This window comes from Agelaius tricolor, unplaced genomic scaffold (genome assembly GCF_023055355.1).
Source record: "Agelaius tricolor isolate 1412-34295 unplaced genomic scaffold, bAgeTri1.0.p SCAF_4, whole genome shotgun sequence".
NCBI lineage: Eukaryota > Metazoa > Chordata > Aves > Passeriformes > Icteridae > Agelaius > Agelaius tricolor.
The window spans coordinates 6,455,541-6,475,658 of record NW_027269264.1 but is presented as its reverse complement, the minus strand read 5'-3'; the positions used below and the strand labels follow the sequence as shown (position 1 = coordinate 6,475,658).

The window sequence follows — 20,118 nt, the reverse complement described above, 5'->3', positions numbered from 1 at the left end:
GCATTCATCTCTGGACTGAACAGGCCAAGCTCCCGCAGTCTGCCCTCAGAAGAGAAGGGCTCCAGGCCCCAGATCGCCTTTGTGCTCCCCCACCTCATTGACTCCAGTAGCTCCTTGTCTCTCTTGTCCTGAGGAGTCCCGGACTGGACACAGCACTCCAGAAGATGAGATGGAGGCAAAGCTCCAGTGATTTGAGTGCAATTGGCAGGAGACCAAAGCAAAATTTCACACAGGACGGGAAAACGAAAGGATACGGAAAGCCTTCCAGATCCACCCTTCAACCCGCGTAGGCCTTTCTCCAGTCTCAGGTAAGCTCGCAGCCCGAGTCCGCCACCCCCGCTGTGCCCACAGCCCCGAGCCCGCCACCCCCGCTGTGCCCATGCCCCCGGGTAGACCGGCGGGGCCCAGCGGGAGAGAGGCCCCGGCCCCGGCCCCGGCCCCGCCCCGCCCCGCCCCGCCCCGAGCGGCCGAGGCGGCTGCGCAGCGGAGCGGCCCCGGAGCCGCCCCGGCCCCAGCCCTGGCCCGGCCCGGCCCGGACGCCTGCGCCGCCATGCTGCCCAACACCGGGTAAGGTGTCCCCGCCGCGCCGGGACGGGGCTGCGCCGCCCGCCAGGGCCTCTCGGGGCGGGCGGGCTGCGGCCGGGGCCGCCGGGGGTTCGCGGGACACCCCTGAGCGCTGTCGCCGTGCGGGGCGAGCGGGACGCGCAGCCGGCCGAGGGCGAGGAGCTGTGGCGGAGGACACGCGTGTCTGAGGGGCCCGGGCAGCACCGGAGCCCTCGGACGAGCAGTCCGGGTCGTACAGGGGACTTGAATAAAGACACAGGAAGCGAAGCAGTTACTGGAGGAGTTTAATGTAAATTAGGCAGTGTATCAGTAATTTCATGTGGAATATTTTTATTGAAGTATAATTACTTATTACTACTAGTATTGTTGTTGTTGCTATTTTTGTTATTATTTTTGTTATTGTTGTTTAGTATTACAGTCTTCTACTACTGTTTTACTTGGCAGCCAAATTTTCTTCCTGTATAGGATCTTAATTTAGAGGTGTTTTCTGCCTTTTGGCTTTTCAGATAAAGCTGGGAAGATAAGTTATTATTAGTTCCTGTGTGTTATAAAGAGGATTATTAAATTCCTAGCATCTGTGTAAGTCATTAAAAGTGTCTGTCCCTGATGTGATCTGAAGGTCTTCATTGGCAGTCGTCTGTGCTGAGAAAGGAACCAATCTTGTTTTCGAAGATTGTAGGGCACAGATGTGAATTTGATGTTTTCTGTCTTATTAGCAAAATTCAACTCTTAATGGAAGTGATGCAGATGTGACCTTCACAATACAGGTCATAAGATATTTTAGCCAGGCAGATATGCTTTATGAACTTTAAACTACTGGGCTGCTAAGTGAATTAAGAAATAAATCCTTAGTCTTGCGAATATGACTAACTAACCACCACCCTTTGACCCTGACCAACCAACTAGTTTTTTACCTGTCAAGTTGCACATGCATTCAGATCATAGCATCATGTCATAAATATGAAGCAAAAATACTATGACAGTGTTAAAAGACTTGCATTCACCCACTCTCTTAAGCAAAGGGCCTGCTTTCCCTACCAGTGTAGCAGAAGTCTCTGAGCTTTTGATGCCCTTCACAAGCTTCTGCTGCAGGTGAACTTTGATTTTACTGACACCACCCCAATGTGCCCTAGCAGTGTTTCTAATTCCTTCTTTGTGGCCTGTCTTTGCACCCACTCCCTCTATGACACTTTTCTTGAGAGCTAAGTCACAAGTTCCCTGCATAGCCCTGCTAGTCTTTGATACACCTTCTTGTCTTCCTGAGTAGATCACTCCAGCCCCAGGCAGGGCTTAAAGCTCTATTAGCTTTTCTCTGCTGTTTTCTCCTCCAGAGCTGCCTCCTACTGGACCCCATTTACCTCTTCTCTGACTAAGGTGAATTATGCTGACCTCATATTGGTTGGTTGAAGGAGGTAGAAACTAGATTCTGGCCTTACTTCACTGACTTTTACACTTTAACTATGTATTCCACAGTTTAACTTTCTTCACTGTGTGTGTGACTGAATTCATATCAGTAGATTTTTTGTCATTCACTCTTCTGTTTAGATATTTTTCTTCCTGTGTCTTTCTAAGACTCTTTCTAAGACTCTTAATATTTTGCAGATAAAAGCTGTTTGAAATGACATCTTCTGGACATGGTTGACTTTCTGAGATCCTGTAGATGCCTAGCCTTGCCTCTTCAGGGGAAGAGGTGTCTCCCCCTTTCTGCCCCATTCCAATTTTCTGCCTTTTGAAAGCAAACATCCTCCTAGAGAGCATTTAAGTGATAGATGTGCTCAGATTAGAGGGGAAAAAACACATCTGAAACCAGACGGGGAGAAACAATGCTAAGTTTGGCCCAGTCTGAAAGGAAAATTAATGGAAGCTCAGAGTGTAAGCTTTTGCAACATTTGTGGTGTGACTTTTGTGATGTGAGCAAAAAGCTCAGAGTGTAAGCTTCTGTAACATTTGTGGTGTGACTTTTGTGATGCGAGCAAAAAGTGAACTGCTGCACATAGTATATATGAATTCTTCAACTGAAGTTAAAATCCTGAACCTCCTGGGTTTTGCTACGGTGTTACATAATGAAACATGACCCTTATGTAAAGCACTGAAACACACATTCCTTCATATGCAAACCTGTTGTCTAAAAGACTTTATCACTGCATATGTTTGTGGAATTGATATTTCTCTTTCCAAAAATTCAGGGATGCTATGTTAGCCAGACATCCTTCTTAAGCTTTAAAACTTGATAGTTTCTCTCAGTTGATTGGAGCTGTTTCTGGGAAGACCCACTGGATTACACACAGTTACTAGGAAGCTGTTGAGTATGGAGAAAAATTTAAGAGAAAAATTGCCATTTCTGAAAATAAAGCTTTTGCATTTGCATATGGTGTTGTGGTTCCAGACTTTATAACCCATTGAGACATCAGTTTTTTGTATTTAGAGCATTGTGATTAATAGAATTCAGAGATCTGTGTAGGTGTGTTGTCTTGTTGGAAACTGGCCTTTTGTTTTTACAAATTACTCCTTTTCCATTGCTGCAGAACATAGCAGTTCTGTTGTGAAACAGTGTGTTGGATCTTTTTACAGAAAGGGAGAAATGTAACTGGGTAACTTTCTTTATAGTGTTTGCAAACTTGGGATATGGTCTTACATCAGTAGTACTTCTCTGTAGCTGTAGCCATCCCTTTTGTGTTCTTTGGGCTGTTTTCTTAGTAAAAGGATGAAGGCGTTTTTCTGGCTGGGAGACTGTGCTAATTACATTTGCCCTTAGAGTCTGATAAAAGTCAAATGATTAACAGGTTCTGCTTTATTCTTCTCTTCTTTACGGTCCACTTTCCCCTTCACCTTTAGGAAACTGGCAGGATGCACTCTCTTCATCACAGGTGCAAGCCGGGGCATCGGCAAGGCCATTGCTTTGAAAGCTGCCAAGGACGGTGCCAACATTGTGATAGCTGCCAAGACAGCTGAGCCCCATCCTACTCTTCCAGGGACTATCTACACTGCTGCAGAAGAAAGTAAGTTGTAACAAATGAAGGTGCTTGACTGATTGTATACCCTTGCTTAATTACTGTACCTGAGTGGAAAAATGCATAGACTCTTAGTTCGAGTTCACCTTTACTAAAATATGCTTAGTGCTTCTCTTGCCTCCCAGGAATGCTGTAATGCTACCGTAATGAAGATAGATGTATGTATATAAATGTAAAAATGCTATGCTACTTGGATGTATAAAATAAACATTTGCAGTGTTAAGATACTGTTTTGGCTTCCCTGTTCCTCATATGACATGTTAAAAAGGTCACAATTTGAGAGTGTGATTTTCAGTGCTGTCTTGAAGCGTGTCATTGCTTGAGAGGTTCTCAGAACGTTCATGTTAGTTGTCCCATCTGAGAGCAAATTTTTAAATGTTTAATTTTTTAACTGTGCAGTTGAAGCGGCTGGAGGAAAGGCTTTGCCATGCATTGTGAACGTGAGAGAAGAACAACAAATCATTAATGCCGTGGAGAAAGCTGTGAAGACTTTTGGAGGTAAGTTAAGGTGTGGGGGAAGGCAGGCATTAACAGGCAGATTGTTCAAACAAAGAGAAAAAAAGAACTGCCTGCCTTACTCATGTTTTTTTTCTTTAAATGCTGATGTGAAATGGCTTACTTTAAAACCAGGGATTGATATTTTGGTGAATAATGCAAGCGCCATCTCTTTGACGGGCACTTTGGAAACAGCAACGAAGAAGGTCAATCTCATGATGGATGTCAATGTACGAGGAACCTATCTTACGTAAGTGCTGAGAGAAGGAAGCAAAGCAATTGTAACAGAATGTATGATGTTATTTCAGTTTTTCTGAGAAATTCTGTAGCTGTCTTGCTGCCCTAGAATTTGAGTGCAGATATTCTGCATGTGCTCAAAGGAAATTGCTCAGTTATTGGTCAACTGATTTGAATTAATATTTCCAAGAATTATTTGCTAGTTGGAGTAAACAGAAACCTTATTACTGAAGTCATTAAATGTTCACAAGCCCCTCCATGCATGTAGGAAGAAAAAAAGTCATTTGTTTCAAATGAAGCTCCAGCATGGCTTTGTTAAATGCTCTTTCATTTCAAGCAAAATGACTACATTTTTGCATACATCAAGTCAATATCTTACTTGTCAGTTTTCTTCTCATAAGCTTCTTTCTCATCTTGAGAAATGTTGTAAAACTTACCATACTTAAAAGAGAAATGTTGAACTTGTAACTTCATGATCCAAAGTGTTCTCCACCTACTTTCAGCTTATCAATTCTGTTATTTATTTAAACGAATATACTAAGATTTGATTTCACAATTCCCAGGTTCCTTATTTTGCACATGTTAGGAGGTGGATTTAGCAGGTTGAATCATCTTTACACTTTCAGAATGTCATTTAAAGGACTGTCCTAAAATGAAGACTTGGATTTTCACAGGGTTTATAAAAAAGCCCGTAAGATGATGGAGATTCTCTAAATCCAGATGTTGCTTGGTGTGATCAGAAAGCTTTGTATCAAAGTATCACCACAGAATTAAAGAATAGTTTGGGTTAGAAGGCACCTTTAAAGGTCATCTAGTCCAATCCTCCCGTCTAGAACAGATTGTTTGTCATTCTCCTTTCTGCAGATTGGTCTGGTTCCTAGCTCTTCATAAATTGCTGAATGGATTCAACTGTATTGCTGTAGGAAGTTCCATCTTCTCCTCCCCACCCAATAGCAGCAGTGATTTTCTTGATGTTACATTTAGCTATTCCAAATTAATGGAATTAATGGGGAATTCTTAAAGTGTATTTTTTGTCCTGTTCTACCTTGAAAAGATTAAAAATCAGGTTCTGTGTGCTGGAAGGGAAAAAGCATAAGAAAAATCAGTGCCTCTCAAGGGAATCGTCTTTGTCATTATTTTTGTAATTCTCAATTGAGAAAACCTAGTGAAGCATTTTTGCCCTTTTTTCTCCTTGCTTTGTATGTTAAATCTGATTGTAATTTGTAGAGACCTACTTTCAGTTTAATGTTCAGAAAATTTCAATAGCTTATAAAAAAAGGTGTGGATTTTTTGCCTGTGTAGAGGTGGTACTAGGAAAGATTCCCCAGCTTACAGAGTATACCTGTTGACATAGGATCATGGAATTGTTAAATCATGGAATGGATTGGGCTGAAAGAAAGCTTAAAACATTGTCTACTTCTGTCATGGTTTGATGCTGGTGCAATGCCAGTGCCCCCATGAGAATACACTCTCCCTGGTTTCTGCTGTGAGATGTGACCAGGAATAAGCAAACCAGGCCCCCACTTAGAAATAAAGAAAAGAAAACTTTATTAACTACACTATAACTATATGTAAAAAGGAACACACAGGAAAAATGAAAACCTTACAAATACATTTCCTCCTCCTCCCACCAAATTTCCAGTACGCGTGTCCCCCAAATTTCAACTCTCGGTCCATCACCACCCTTTAGATAATCAATTCTCTGTTCATCAAGAGGAGAGGAGTCCCTCTTGTGCCATAGGCTTCCCCAGGAAACTCCGTTGAAATCTCGTGTGTTTCCGTGTCACTCGTGGCACCGCCTGGAGATCATTTGCCATCGTGACCTCTTCCTTCCATGTCCAGTGCTCTCACCACTGCACATGGATCAGAGCTGCTTCTAGGGTCATCGTTTAAAGATGCTTTGTCCCATTCCAAAAAGAGCACAGTCTCACTTTTGGGACACCCGTCCCCCTCAAATTTCACCCCCTGGGGCCGAGGGGTACCAACACTGAACCCTCTTGGCTCCGAGCCTCCGAGCCATTGCCTCCCCCTGGATGCAGTCTCTGTGTCACAGGAAAAATGGTTCTGTCCATGGCTATACAAGTAGAGTCCAGTTAAAACCACTCCATCATTTCTTCCCACCTGAGATTCTTCTCTCCCAACTCTTTCACTTGCCCAGACCTTCATCACACTTGCCCATTTCCTTCTTCATCTTCCACTCTATCTCTCTTCTAGGAAAGGTTAATGTTCTGTAAAGTTTTCACTGTCCAAAAATGGGTTAAAAACCCGATGCCTCCTGGTGCTTCTCTCTCTTCCACCCTCAGGGCCAGGCCTACCTCACCCCCCCCCCCCCCCCCCCCCCCCTCCGGCAGCATGGCTTTTCCCCTCCCCCACCAAGCCAGCAGCTGGGCCAGGGAAGGTCTGACCTGCTTCCCTCATGGAAACCCAAGAGGGCTTCCCATGGGAGTGCTCTGCTTTTAACCCCTGTGTTCTCAGAGGCATATCCAATGTCCCCAGTGGCCACACCAGGTGCCAATATTCAAATCTGAACACCCATTGGTGTGACCACAGCATCCCAGAAAACCCACTTCCTCTCAAACCACGACAACTTCCAAGGTCTGGAAGAGACCTTAAAACTGTCTGCTTCCAAGCCCCCACCATAAGTAGAGATATCTCCCAAATACCAGGTTGCTCTGAGCCTATCCAGCCTGGCCTTGAACACTTCAATGGGTGGGGAATCTACAGTTTCTTAGGCAACATATTCCAATGCCTTACCACTCTCAGAGTAAAGAATTTCTTCCTAATATCTAATCTCAACCCACCCTCTTTCAATTTAAAGCCATCCCCCCTTGTTCTCTCACTCCATGCCCTTGTGGAAAGTCCCTCTCCCACCTTCTTGTATCCCCTTTAGGTACTGGAAGGCTGCAGTAAGGTGACTACAGGGCTTGCTCTTCTTCAGGCAGAATAATTCTGAGCCTGTCCTTGCAGGAGAGCTGTTCCATCCCTCTGATCAATTTGGTGGCCTCCTCTGGAGTTACCTTAAAAGTCCAATGACCTTCCTGTGCTGGGACCCCAGAGCTGGATGCAGGGTTCCAGGTGGGCTCTCACCAGAGCAGAGCAGAGGGGCAGAATCCCCTCCCTCCCCTGCTGCCCACGCTGCTCTGGATGCAGCCCAGGACACATTTGGCTTTCTGGGCTGGGAGTGCCCATGATTGGGTCATGTCCAGCCTCTCACCCAGCAGCACCCCCCAGTCCTGCTCACAGGGCTGCTGTCCATTCGTTCATCCCCCAGCTTGTGTTGATATTGGGAGTGTCCTGACCCAGGAGCAGCACCTGTTCTTGGTCTTCTTAAACCTCATGAGATCCCCTTGTGCTCACATCTCAAACTTGTCCAGGTTCCTCTGGATGGCATCCTGACCTTTAGTGATGTCTACAGCACCACTCAGTTTGGGATCATCTGCAAATTTGCTGAGGGTGCACTTGATCCCTTCATCTGTGTCATTGATGGAGACATGGACTAACGCTGGTCCCAATACCCACCCATGAGAGACACCTCCTGTCACTGATGTCCATCAGGATTCTGATCTATTGACCACTACCCTCTGGATGCCACTGTCCAACCAATTTCTTATCCACTGAACAGTCTGCCCATTACATCTTCTCTCCTCAAGTTACATAAAAGGATGTTACAAGGAACCTTCTCTAAAGCTATACAGCCTAAATGACACCTGTAGTGCTACCCTTGACCTCTGGTGTAGTCCTTCTGTCGTAGAAAGCCTTTTGGTTGATCAGCAAGGACTTGCCCCTGATGAAGACCTTCTGACTGTCCCAAATCACTTCCCTGTCCTAGGATCACCTCCTGATTCTAGGAGGATCTGTTCCAAGATCTTCCCAGGCACGGAGGTGAGGCTGACAGGTTGGTAGTTGCCAGGTATCTCCTGTCCACCCTTTTTAAACATTGGTATATTTCCCTTTTCCCAGACACTTGGGTCTTCACTGATTCCACAGTTTTTCAAATATGGGGAGTGGCTTGGCAACCTATTCCCTCAGGACTGTGAGGTGCATTTCATCAGGCCCCATGGACTTGTGTATGTTCAGGCTCCTCATGGTCAGAGTCCTCATCTTCACCTCAAGTGGGAAACACTTTGCTCCCCCAATCCCCATCCTTCTGTTCATCTACTTAACAGGTGTGAGAAGAGAAGTTGCCATTGAAGACTGAGGCAAAAAAAGTTGTTGAGCCCCTCAGCCTTTTTGTCATCAGTTGCTACCAGTATTCCAGCCTTGCTTATCCCAGGGTGTATGTGTATACACTTTCTTTGCTTTCCTTTTCTGACTGACAGATCTGTAGGAGCCCTTTTTGTTATTCTTTGCATCCCTTGTAAAGTTCAGTTCCAGCTTCACTTTGGCCCGAATGTGTACAACAAGTCCGTATATTCTTCAAAGGATACTTTTTCCCTATCTCCACTGGCTATGCATTTGTTTCCTGTCCTTTAATTTGACCAGCAGTTCTTGTACTCTTCCATTCCAGTCTCTTGCCTTCTTTGCCAATTTCTTTGCCATTGGATCACTAGCTCTTGTGCTCTATGGAAGGTGTCCTGAAAGATCTGCCAGTTCTGTTCTGCTCCCTTGTTTCTGAAGGCAGTGTTACAAGGGTTTCTACTGACTAACTCATTGAAGAACTGGAATTTTACTCTTCTGAAGCTCAGGCCCCTGGCTTCACTCTTTGCCTGACCCATTTCCCTCCAAACTGTGAAGTCCACCAGTGCATGATCACTGCAGCCCAGGCTGTCTCCCATTGTGATGTCCGTGATTAGCTCACTTAGGTCTGTGACCATCAGGTCCAGAATGGCATCCCTTCTGGTAGGGTTATTACCTGGATCAAGGAGTTATGCTCCCTGCATTCCAGGAATCTCTTGGGTTGCCTACAGTTTGCTTTGCTACTTTTCCTTCAGACACTGGGGTGTCTGAAGTCTCCCAGTAGGACAAGAGCCCGTAAGTGTGATCCTTTCTGTAGCTGGAGCAAGAAGGTCTCATCAATAGGCTACTCTTGGTCAGGAACCTGTAGTGACACCAACCACAAGATTCCCTTTGTTGTTCAGTCTCTATTTCTTACCCACAGGCTTTTACCTGCTCATTGTTGTTCTTCAGTTCACAGGTTGTTCTTCAGAGATGGCTCATCACACTCAATGCACTTGTTGAAGTAGAGGGCAACCCCTCCATCCCTCCTTTCTCCCTTGTCCCTTCTGATCAGGCTGTAGCCATCAATGGCTGCAAATGAGTCATGGGATTTATCCCACCAAGTTTCAATAATGACAGCTAAGTTTCTTGGTTCCTATGTATTAAGAAATTGAGTCATCTGTTAGTGAACCTTCCACTGAAAAGAGTTGAGACCCAAGACAGTTAAGGAGGTCATAAATCATTTACTTTACTACTACTATGGTGATTTTGAATTGAAGGTGTTGAAGTTGTTCCCTTTGTGGCTGAGAGTATGCGTGGGTCCTGTTGGAATATTTGAACTGTTGATCACTAATGTGGTGATGTTTTCACCCTGTGAAGCTTGATTAAAAATTCACAAGCAGAGATAAAATATAAACATGTGCCCTAGTGCTAGAAGTGAAGTCTAAAGACAGTTTCTGTAAAGCAGAAATTCCAATTTACAGAGATGTGTGAATTCAAAGTAGAATTTTCTTAGAAGAGAATAGGGTTTCAGTTTTCTTTGGAATATTCGTAATAGCATTCTGCTATGCAGTATTATTTCTTCAATATGGTTTTAAAGAAGAAATAAGTATGGGATCAGAAGAGAATATTTTTATGACTACATGATGCTCTACATTGTTAATTTTCATTGTTGCCTTAGAGTGTTTTGTTGCCGCTACCAGAACTATTATAAAGAGATTATGGCCTCTGAGTATCTGGAAAATTAGCTTGAGTCAAAACTGATGCACTGATTTGAGAATGTGGTCCAATTTGCAGGAATGAATACTAGGCCTGAGATTAGTGATCTTTGACAGATTTTTTTTTTTTGTTCTTTACATCAGTTAAATACTTGATATGAGAAGAGGCTTTGTCTTGGTGTGTTGTGAAAATACTGGTCTACTACTATTGTTTTTATTGTAATTATAGGTGTTCCATAAAATAAGAGGCAACTGATTTGTCTGAATCTATCTTTCAGGTCTAAAGCATGTCTTCCCCACTTGAGGAAGAGTAAGAACCCCCATATCCTGAACCTTAGTCCACCGATGAATCTGAATCCCATGTGGTTCAAAAATCATTGTGGTGAGTAGCTTTCAGAGCCTTTGTTGGTAGTTTGTGAGAAACAAGTAAGTACCTGGTGAAGTGCAGTAGTGCTAGTGCAGAATGCCAGGTCTTGTATCTTTAGCACTACATACAGACTGGCACTAATGGTTCCTCACAGCATTTTGTACCTGACCTACAAGTAATCGTTTTGTGGGAAAATGTAGGGCATGTTTCAAGGCCTCATCCATGCTTTTTGTTTTCAGGGTAAGTCTGTGATTTTTCTATGGGAATTGTTAGGATTACATATTTTCTGCTCCAAATAGAGACGGAAACCCAAAATTTATTTTTTTACTGATTCATCTTCCTGGTTTTTTTTAGTATGGATAAAGCTCAGTGTTATCTTTTAATATGGAAATTATTTTGAGATGGAAAAAAAACTCCATGTTGTCTTGAAATTAGTGTTGCTCATTTTAAAACTGTAGCAAAACCTTTCCATTTTGGACACTTGTCATGTTAAACTTCAGCAAGTTCCAGTTCTTTTCCCAAGTTTCCAAGGATATAGAACTCCTGTTCCCCACTTTTTTTGTCTATAGGATTCTAGTTTGGTTCGTAACAGCTGCTATGCCTTAGGCATCTTAAAAAAAATTGATCAGCCTTGTCAGTGTAGCCTGCATAAAAACCATGACAAAATCCAGCATGCAGCTAGGCTTCAGCTTTCTTTTTGGCAGAACATGTGTAGTTTTCATTTTGTTTGCAGTGAAAAGATGACAGACTACAGTTTATAGCTGATGGAGATGGCAGGTAGAAGGGAGAGATTTTGACTCTAGGAAAGTGCTGTTTGTTTTTTCTGAAAGCCCTGAATTTTCCATGTGAGCCAATTATCTGTTTTATATTCCTCTCATAATTAAAATTAGATTTTACATGGAGTCTAAACTTTTCTATTTTTTCACTTCTTGTCTTAGCTTATACCATTTCTAAATATGGGATGTCCATGTGTGTCTTGGGAATGGCAGAAGAATTTAGAGGAGAAGTTGCTGTCAATGCTTTATGGCCTAAAACAGGTAATTTTTTTTTTTTTTTTTTAGTATTTCTGAAATACTGACTTTCTGTATTTTGTCTGCTAAAGCTTATTTTATTTGACACTGAATATACTTCAGACTTCTTCTGGAATAGATTCAAGCAGTTCTTCTATGTGTTATGTTCTTTTATATATGTTATGTTCTTTTATATATGTTATGAGCAGTTCTTTTATTTCTTCATCCTGCATGGGTTCTGGTTTTCATTGTAGTTCTCACTAGACTGTTGTCACTTTGATCTAAACTCATCTTCATCTAGTTTAAAACCACACAGTTGAAGCGTGTGTGTGGTGTTTGGCTTGCCTGTGCTTTTTCTGATGCAGCCAGTGTTTTTCTTTGGACAGAATCACAAAAATAATTGTATGCTTTAATGAGTGGGTATTGAACATCTGTGTATGTTTTAGAATTCCTTGCTAGTTAGATAGCAGGAGCTTACTGACAAGATAGATACCTCTGTACATGCGGAAATAATTTTTAAAAGGCCTATTCCTAGAAGTTTTGGCAGAGTGCAGTTCTGTGAAGAGCTGTTCACAGAACCATCTGATTGCAAATGACAAGAAATTAAAGAGCTCTCTGGAAGAAAAATAGCTAAATGCTCCCATGTTGTATTAGCTTCAATTTGCTTTGTGTGGGTCAGTGAGGATAAGGACTGCTGTTTGAGGCTTGGCCAGCTGTTTGCCAAGGAGGCCAGTCTCTTTCCCCAGATACATTTATGGGCAGAAATTATACAGAGTGTTAAAATCAATACCAGACAGGGTAATCCTGCCCCTTAGTGGTGTAAGCCCAGTCATTGTGTTAGAAAACATTACAACAGTGTTTATTTCCTTAACGAGTGCAAGGAAAGAAGAAGGAAGAGAAGATAAAAATATGAACCAAGATCCTCTTCTGAGGATGGTGCTCCTGTTTAAGAAGTGTTTGTACACAGACACTTTTCAATGTTCTGCTGTTAGGAATTGCAGGCGCCTTTCAACCTTTAGTGGGAACTGTAACTCTCTGATCTACTTTCTCTAAGGTGAGAAATGTGAGGAAAACTTAACTGTTTCAGACAAAATCAGCCAAATTTCTCCGCTTGAATACAGTAGCTGATCATCTGTTGAACAGTTGGGTTGGTGTGCCTGACAGATTTGGTCCTTTTTCATTGGTCTGGACGCTTGCATCTTAAATGCTTCCAGTAAATGGATGTCCCATAGTTCTACTCACTCTGTGAGTTCTACCCACAGAAATTTTTTGGTAAGGGATTGACTTTTAAAATTATATCGTTCATGATCGTTACATCACCACAAAACCTGTACTATTTTGAAGACAAAAGGTCTTCATTTGTGATGTACTGAAGGCAATTACATGGATAACTTCAAAATATGGATTGCCTTGTGGTGGAGTCAAAGTTCACCTTTCAGGTTTCAAGTGTGTGTTGTATTTTTTTTTGTTTCTGAGGCAATTAAAAGAAATGTGCACTTGTTTCCACATACTTGCTTCTTGAGTGCCCCAGGAAGACCTCAAAAAATTTTCAGTGGAGATTTCCCAGTATCTATGTCATTTGTATAGAACCATGAAACCTGATTCTTGGTCTTTAGCTCCCTAGATCCCACCCATCTCCTTTGTCTTGTCTTTAAAATGGCACTGTTAAATGGGTTTTATATCCTCTCAGAATCCAGTAAGTGGGAGTAACTTGGTTTCTCATTAACAGAGGTGACCTTCTACCTACCATTGTGTGGTTTTTGGTCATTGACTGATTTAACAATGTATATTTTCTATGAAAGTTAGGGATTGTAAAGGAATTAATTCAGATTATCTCATTCAGATAGAGAGACATGGTATGAAACTGCAGACAACCAATTTAATTTAACACCTTAAAAAGGGTGTTACAAGATTGCCTGTGTCTTGTAAGTGCACACTTCATATGCTGTATAGACACATTATGTGGATCCCCCACAGCTTTCTTATTCTGGATGTGCTGGAAAAACATCCACTTCTATTGTGGAAATGAGTCAGTGGCTTTATGGGTCCTGTTAAAAGCTAAAGATTTTTTTTCTGCAGAGACCAGCTGGTTATAATAAGTAGTTATTGTGCAACATGGCTGTTTCTCCTGCCCACTTGAATAATTTGACCTGAAAAATAATGGCAAGGGAAAAATGAACCTGTGAGAATTTCTCCACCCTTTCCACAACGGAAACATTTTCACTGGGGCAGCTAACTTTATAAGCAGGTTACATTAAGTCTTGCATCGCACAGTTGAATACCTTATTTCTTTATAGTTTTGTCTTATGCTGCAGCACTCCAAGAATCAGTAGTAGTACCTGTGTCTCAGATATCATCTGGTATTAAAGAATATTTTTGGTGCTGTTAATAAGCTTCTATAAAATCTGACATTCTTAATGTGGAGAAGTGGGAAACCCAAACCAAATACAGTTATATCTTTCTCTTGAGCATTACATTTCCACTGTGTCCTTGGTAACATACCCATACCTGCTAAAGTAAGAAGAGAACACTCTGGGAGCTGCTACTGGTTACAGAGTGCAGCTGATACTTGTTCCCCACAGGATCCTGCAGAACATGAGGCTTGGAAGTGTAGGAAGATTCAATTTACAGATGAAAACAGTATATATTCTAATAAACGCTTTTTAAGAGAATCTATGTGAGATGCTGCAAAGAAATAAAAAAAGTAATTAAGCTTTTTATAAAATCAAGAGTATACAAGCAGAGCTTTTTGTTTGCAGAAATCATGCCTGCTCATTCAGTGGTGCCTCCATGAAAACTGATGTGACATAAAGTATAAAAGATCATAATGTCTGAATTTTCCAGTACAAAAAAATGTGCTTTTGAAAGGTTTATCTTCCGAAAGTGATAAAGTTCACTTCCTTATTGTGAACCTCCAGAGAGGCAGTGTTACAGACTTCCAGGGTATCTGAAATACAGTTGAAAAGTTCTTAATTTAAGAGCCCACTATCATCTCATACAAATCTGATTACCCTCAGTGTTAGTATGGATGCCAGCATCGGTTCATAAATCTGATTCTTTAAACACATGAAGGTATATTGGTACTAAAATGCCAGAGTTCTCCATTTATCTAAAGGTGAAAGAGGACATCTGTCAAAAGGGCAAGGGGCAATCCCATCACAAAGAGAGCAGAGGAATAGTACAGATGTCCTGGGACAGAACTGGAAGCCTACTGATGTGCATTAGAGGCAAACCTGCATCCCTTTATATGAAATGAATATAATAATGTGCAGCCAGACTACGAGGCAGTACTGTTTGAAACCTCTTTGCTTCAATCTATGCAGATAGGGTAACTGTGCTCAGAAGAATAATAGTTAACAGTAACAGAGAAGTGACAGACCTGTGGGACAGGGAAAGTGAGCAGCTTAATGAATCTTCAGAATAAAATATATTTAAGTTAAGAGAACTTGATAAATTTCATCATGGTATTTGACAAATATATTCTCTGCACTGTTGGTGGCTATTAAAAAAAATAAATCTTGCTGGGCATATATCACTTCAGAAGACAAAAAAAAAGCAAATTTATTGATTTCCTTAAAGATGAGAAAATGACCTAGGTAGACCTACATGTATGTGCAGTATATCTATTTGTCACTTTTTATTTAGTCGTGTGTTTGTAGCAGTTCAATTGCTTTGAAAAAAAAAGCAAGCTGAGGTTGCTTAACAGTAAATGAAACCTAGAAGCTAATTCTCATCACAGAAAACTAATGTAATGAAGTCAATAGGGACATCTACACACTTCTGCACTCTCCTAGGGTACACTTGGACAGGAGCTCTCAGGCCAGTGCTTAAGATTTTGGTCCTTTTTCCCAGTATGTACTTTGAAAGGTGAATGAATGATCCAGCTTAGATACATGTGTCCTGCCCAGTGCCTATTTTTTTTGCTATTTATGGAATGTTGGGATCATTTCTGTACCAAAATTGCTGGTACTTTGTGTGGAATGGAAGCACTGCAAGGAAGACAAAAATTTATCCTTCAAGATTTATCCTTCTGCTTCCCTGATGTTCTGGCCTGATATGTAGGAAAGGATTTGTGAATCTCCCTCAAAACTTGAGGGCAGAGTGTTGAGTTTTAAACAGCAGATGGGAAAAACTAATGAAGCAGAACATATGAGGGAAAAATAGTAAGATGGCAAATGTCAAAAGCTGCAACCCGATAGCTTTTCCATGGAATAGAAAGAAAAAAAATGGAATGGATACCTCAGCCTTCAAGAGCAAATCACAGACTTAGATAGCAGCATGCTACAGTTTTAGTAGATCCATGAGAGAACCATAAAGAAGACTAGTAGAATGGCACAGAAGTAACAGAATTGCTTAATAAAAGAATCAGAAGCCTAGGAGATGTAGATTTTATTCTTAGGTCTAACACAGCCTTTCTGTGAAATACTGAACAAGTCATGAGAGGGTTTTGTTATTTGGTTTATTAACTTAGGAGAAGCACTTTAGTAGTTCATGGGAGTTATCAAAAGACAAAAATTAAGCATCAAGACTTTCAGTGTGATAATCACCAAAGCTAATTCCTCTTTATAACTGATGTGTCATACATTCACTTTCAGGAAAACTGTTGTCCTGTTAGTTTTTCATGTCCTGAACAACTAGTGGAAAACTGGTGGGCTGATAAATACATAGAGGGATGTGACTGTCAGAAAATGTTCTGGCATTTTTGATTCCTGTGATAGTTTCATGGATTTTTACTGTTGCTTGTAAAGAATTATTTATTGGTTGGAAATATTTCACAGCTTCTGTCTTCTAGAGTTTCCTTTTGCGTGAAACGAATGTAAAGTTTGTTTACCTGTGAAAGAAATGAGAATTCCACGTCATCAGTGTTAAAGCTTTGTTTTCTTACCCTTCAAACTTTCTAGCCATACATACAGCTGCTATGGATATGCTGGGAGGAGCTGGAATAGAAAAACAGTGCAGGAAAACGGACATCCTGGCAGATGCTGCATATTGCATTTTGACAAAACCAAAAACTTTCACTGGGAACTTCATTATTGATGAAGTTCTGCTGAGAGAAGAAGGAGTTAAGGATTTTGATGTTTATGCAATTGCACCAGGTAAAAGACATCTTTTAAAGGTGAGAAGTAAATTCAAGAAGAAGGGAAGAATAAATGGAGAATATTAATACAGTTTTGTTTCTCAGAGTTCTTAAATTAGTTTATTAAAAAATGTTGCTTTGCCTCAGCTTTGAGAACATGCCTTAGTAGAAAGGCCATATGGATCCACTGAGAGTTTAATAATTAAATGTCTATTAAATTATATTAAGAAATTCTTTAATGAGAAGAAAACCTACCTGCACTGTAGATGTATATATTACTATTTAACAGTTAATGAGATAGATTTTTTTTGTTTTTCTTCTCCAATGTTCTTCACTGCAACCTTAGAAGCCTTCTAGGTCAGATTTTAAATGAAAAAAATTCTAGACATGTAACTTCATGCTACATTTTTCCTTCAAATTTGAACTGAGATACAGTACTACTTGACTGTAGTTTCAGATGAAATGGATTCTTACTGTGCAAATCTGATTTACTTGGATTTATTAATACATTTTTCCTCCCTCTTAGGTCACCCTCTGATGCCTGACTTCTTCTTAGATGTTGAAATTGACACTACAGCTATGAAGCAAGAAGGATATGGTAAGGAAAGCACTATGCGTACAAGTCCATAATTTCCATAATTAATTTCAATTCACAATAATGAATGCTCTCTGTTTTTCTTTTTTTCTCCTATGAATTTGGACTCCACTCAAGCTTTTTTAGCAAAAACCATTTTCTCATTTGAAGAGTAAGATCTATGGAAATGACTATGTAGTTAAAACTGGGGAAAAAAATCGTACCTCTTGTAGGAGTTCCATAGTGTAAAGTCAGTGCATTATTTTGAAGAATTCTTTTTTAATCATCGGAATTGTGGTAGTAGGGAGGTCACAGGTAAGTATTGCTGAAAAAAGAAATAAGACTGCAAACAGCATATTTTGCAGAAACAGCATATTTTACGGGAATATCTCCTTTGCCTTTCTCATTTATACAAAAGAATATGACATAAATCCGCCATGGCTTCTTACATGAAATGTGCACAATTTGCACATTTAAAATAGCTGTTGGGTGAAACGTAGAAATTCTTTTTTAGAAAAGCATTGGTTTTTCTTTTTCAGAATTGGTTTATGTCAAGTTGAAGGGCAACTAAGAATGCTGAACTGCTTTTATAGGAGTGTCAAAATAAGGATAAAGCCAGGGTAGAGGAGGCAAGCTTGAAAGTGTTCCTTTCTGGTGGAAATACTCCTTGAGCAGTCATACTAGGACCGTTCTGCCAGGGACAGATTATGTTAATTCCTTGGGCTGCCAGTGCAGGTTATTCTGTAGGGATTCACAGAACAGATCTAAGTATTTTGATACGTAAGACACCTAAGAGACTTTCAACAGCATTTTAAGGGGCTGTTCCACTTGATTGGCTTTGTAAATTGCAGAAGCTTTCCTTTATTTCTAAATGTGCATGCTCATTGGGGTGAAGTAAGCCACTGATCAAAGCAATAAATTTATTTCCACCTTAGAAGCTATTGCAGAAGAATTTGTGAAAATATGCATGTTCTTTAAAAGATAGACAAGACAGAAGTATTTTGAGATGAAAGCAATGGCTATTAAAAACACTGATTTTTTATTTTTAATGTTGTCAGGAGTAGTGTATGGATTAGAAAACATTAGAAAACTGTTGTGTGAATGGCTGTTATGAACTATAAAAAGTCAGAATTAGAATTTTGCTGTGGTTTTATTTTTGCTGTTCTTTTGATCTGTCAGGAATCAAAATTTATTACATAATTACATTTAGCGATGTACACCTATTCAGATTCCTGGTGGAGAAATTATCCTTTATCAGTGTTAATACTGAAATGGTAAAAGAACCACTTTCCCTACTTTGAAGCTTAAATCCTTTCAAATGGAGTTCTCTGCTTATGATTCTACATACACTTTTAAAGTGGTTTGCATTTGAAAGAGAAAAGTAATCTTTCCCATAGATGCTGCCCAAGAGGAGAAGAAATTAAGCAGATCCCAGCAGGAAGGAGCAGATGCGGCCAAGGCAAAGACAGAATCTGCTGCAGCCATGCCATCGGGTCCTGTTGCAGAGACGTTCCGAGTTATTCAAGGGGCAGTGACTGAGGAGTACGTGAGAAGTACTCAGGGTGTCTTTCAGTTTGAGCTCTCTGGTAAGCCCACTGCTTGCGCAGCCTTGCCTGGCAAAAGGCCCCGGTGTTTTCAGACAGAAACGCTTTGTGGAAGTGGAAGCTGGTCCCGAAGCAGGCCGGCTCCTGTTCAGGTCCTGTGACTGCAGCTCGTGCTGCAGGCCCGCTCGGGCAGCCCCGGGAGCTGCCGTCCCTCTGTCCCGGCGCTGCTGTGGCCACGCTTAGGGCGCTCTCGGACCCACGGCAGAAGCGCCAGCTGCCAGCGGCTCTGGGAGCAAAGCGCGGCCTCTGGGCTCTCCTGCCCGCGGCCCCAGCCCGCAGCGCTTGGGGCGTCACAGGGGACAAGAGGTGACTCCTTGCGGAGCCCCGCCGGCGTGCGGGCTGCCACGGAGCCGCTGCAAACGCACACGGCCGTGGGCCTCTGGCGGGGCAACAGAGAGGGAGGGCACAGCAGCGCTTGCTGCCTTCTCACCGCGCTTCACTCTCTGTCCAGGCGATGGTGGAGGCACTTGGTACATTGACCTGAAGACCAAGGGTGGGAGCGCTGGCTTCGGAAAGCCTCCCGTGACAGCTGATGTGGTTATGAGCATGTCGAGCGCCGACTTTGTGAAGATGTTCACAGGTGAGGGACAAAGGCCTTTGTCAAGGGCCACAGGTACCGGGAGAGCCAGAAAAGCTCTCCTGTCTGAGCAGTGTCTCCTAAATGTGCCCTGCTCACACCAGGAGGACTTGGTAGCAGTATAGATGCTAAGGTTTCACTGTGGTGACATTACGTTATCCTGTGCAAAGGCTTTTTCCACTTCCTGTGTTATTCTGATGATTCTGCTTCTTCTTTTTAGGTAAATTAAAGCCAACTCTGGCCTTCATGACTGGAAGATTAAGGATTAAAGGAAACATGGCACTAGCAATAAAACTTGAGAAGATGCTTTCACAGCTTAATTCTAAACTGTGAGAGGAAACCATACTAGCACAACAGTGGCCTTTCATATATAACTGCAATGCTGTTTTGAATTTTTAGTCCTTGTTTTTCTGATGCAGTATAAGAAATACTGATAAAATGTGAGGTTTTCATAGAAGAAATAACTCAATCTCATTAAAAAGATGTCCATAATTAAACTAATTCTGTCTCAAGAATGCAGTTAGTTTCCAGGTGTTTTCTTTATTTCTGCTCCTCTGGGTCAATGAAGGACATCTGAAGTGAGTTTTTTCCCATGTAGTTGATTGTGCACATATATCCCATAGAAAAGGTGGGTAGAGCAAATGTCACCCTGCAGATCAGTGCTAGAAGTGCTATGCCAAATTTACTAAGCTGGCTTAGTAGTAGAAGTAATGTAGTCAGTTTAACAGA

General features: G+C 41.6%; 1 protein-coding gene across 1 annotated transcript; it reads left to right on the top strand.

The window, feature by feature from the left end:
* Positions 1-423: 423 nt before the first annotated feature.
* On the top strand, positions 424-19,908 carry HSDL2 (hydroxysteroid dehydrogenase like 2). The gene is made up of 11 exons (XM_071424447.1): positions 424-567; positions 3,400-3,563; positions 3,975-4,073; positions 4,206-4,320; positions 10,459-10,562; positions 11,486-11,584; positions 16,459-16,653; positions 17,161-17,232; positions 18,606-18,794; positions 19,264-19,392; positions 19,610-19,908. Exons 1-11 carry the CDS (start codon positions 551-553, stop codon positions 19,720-19,722), a joined length of 1,296 nt encoding a protein of 431 aa, XP_071280548.1. The 5' UTR covers positions 424-550; the 3' UTR covers positions 19,723-19,908.
* The last annotated feature ends 210 nt before the right edge of the window (positions 19,909-20,118 follow it).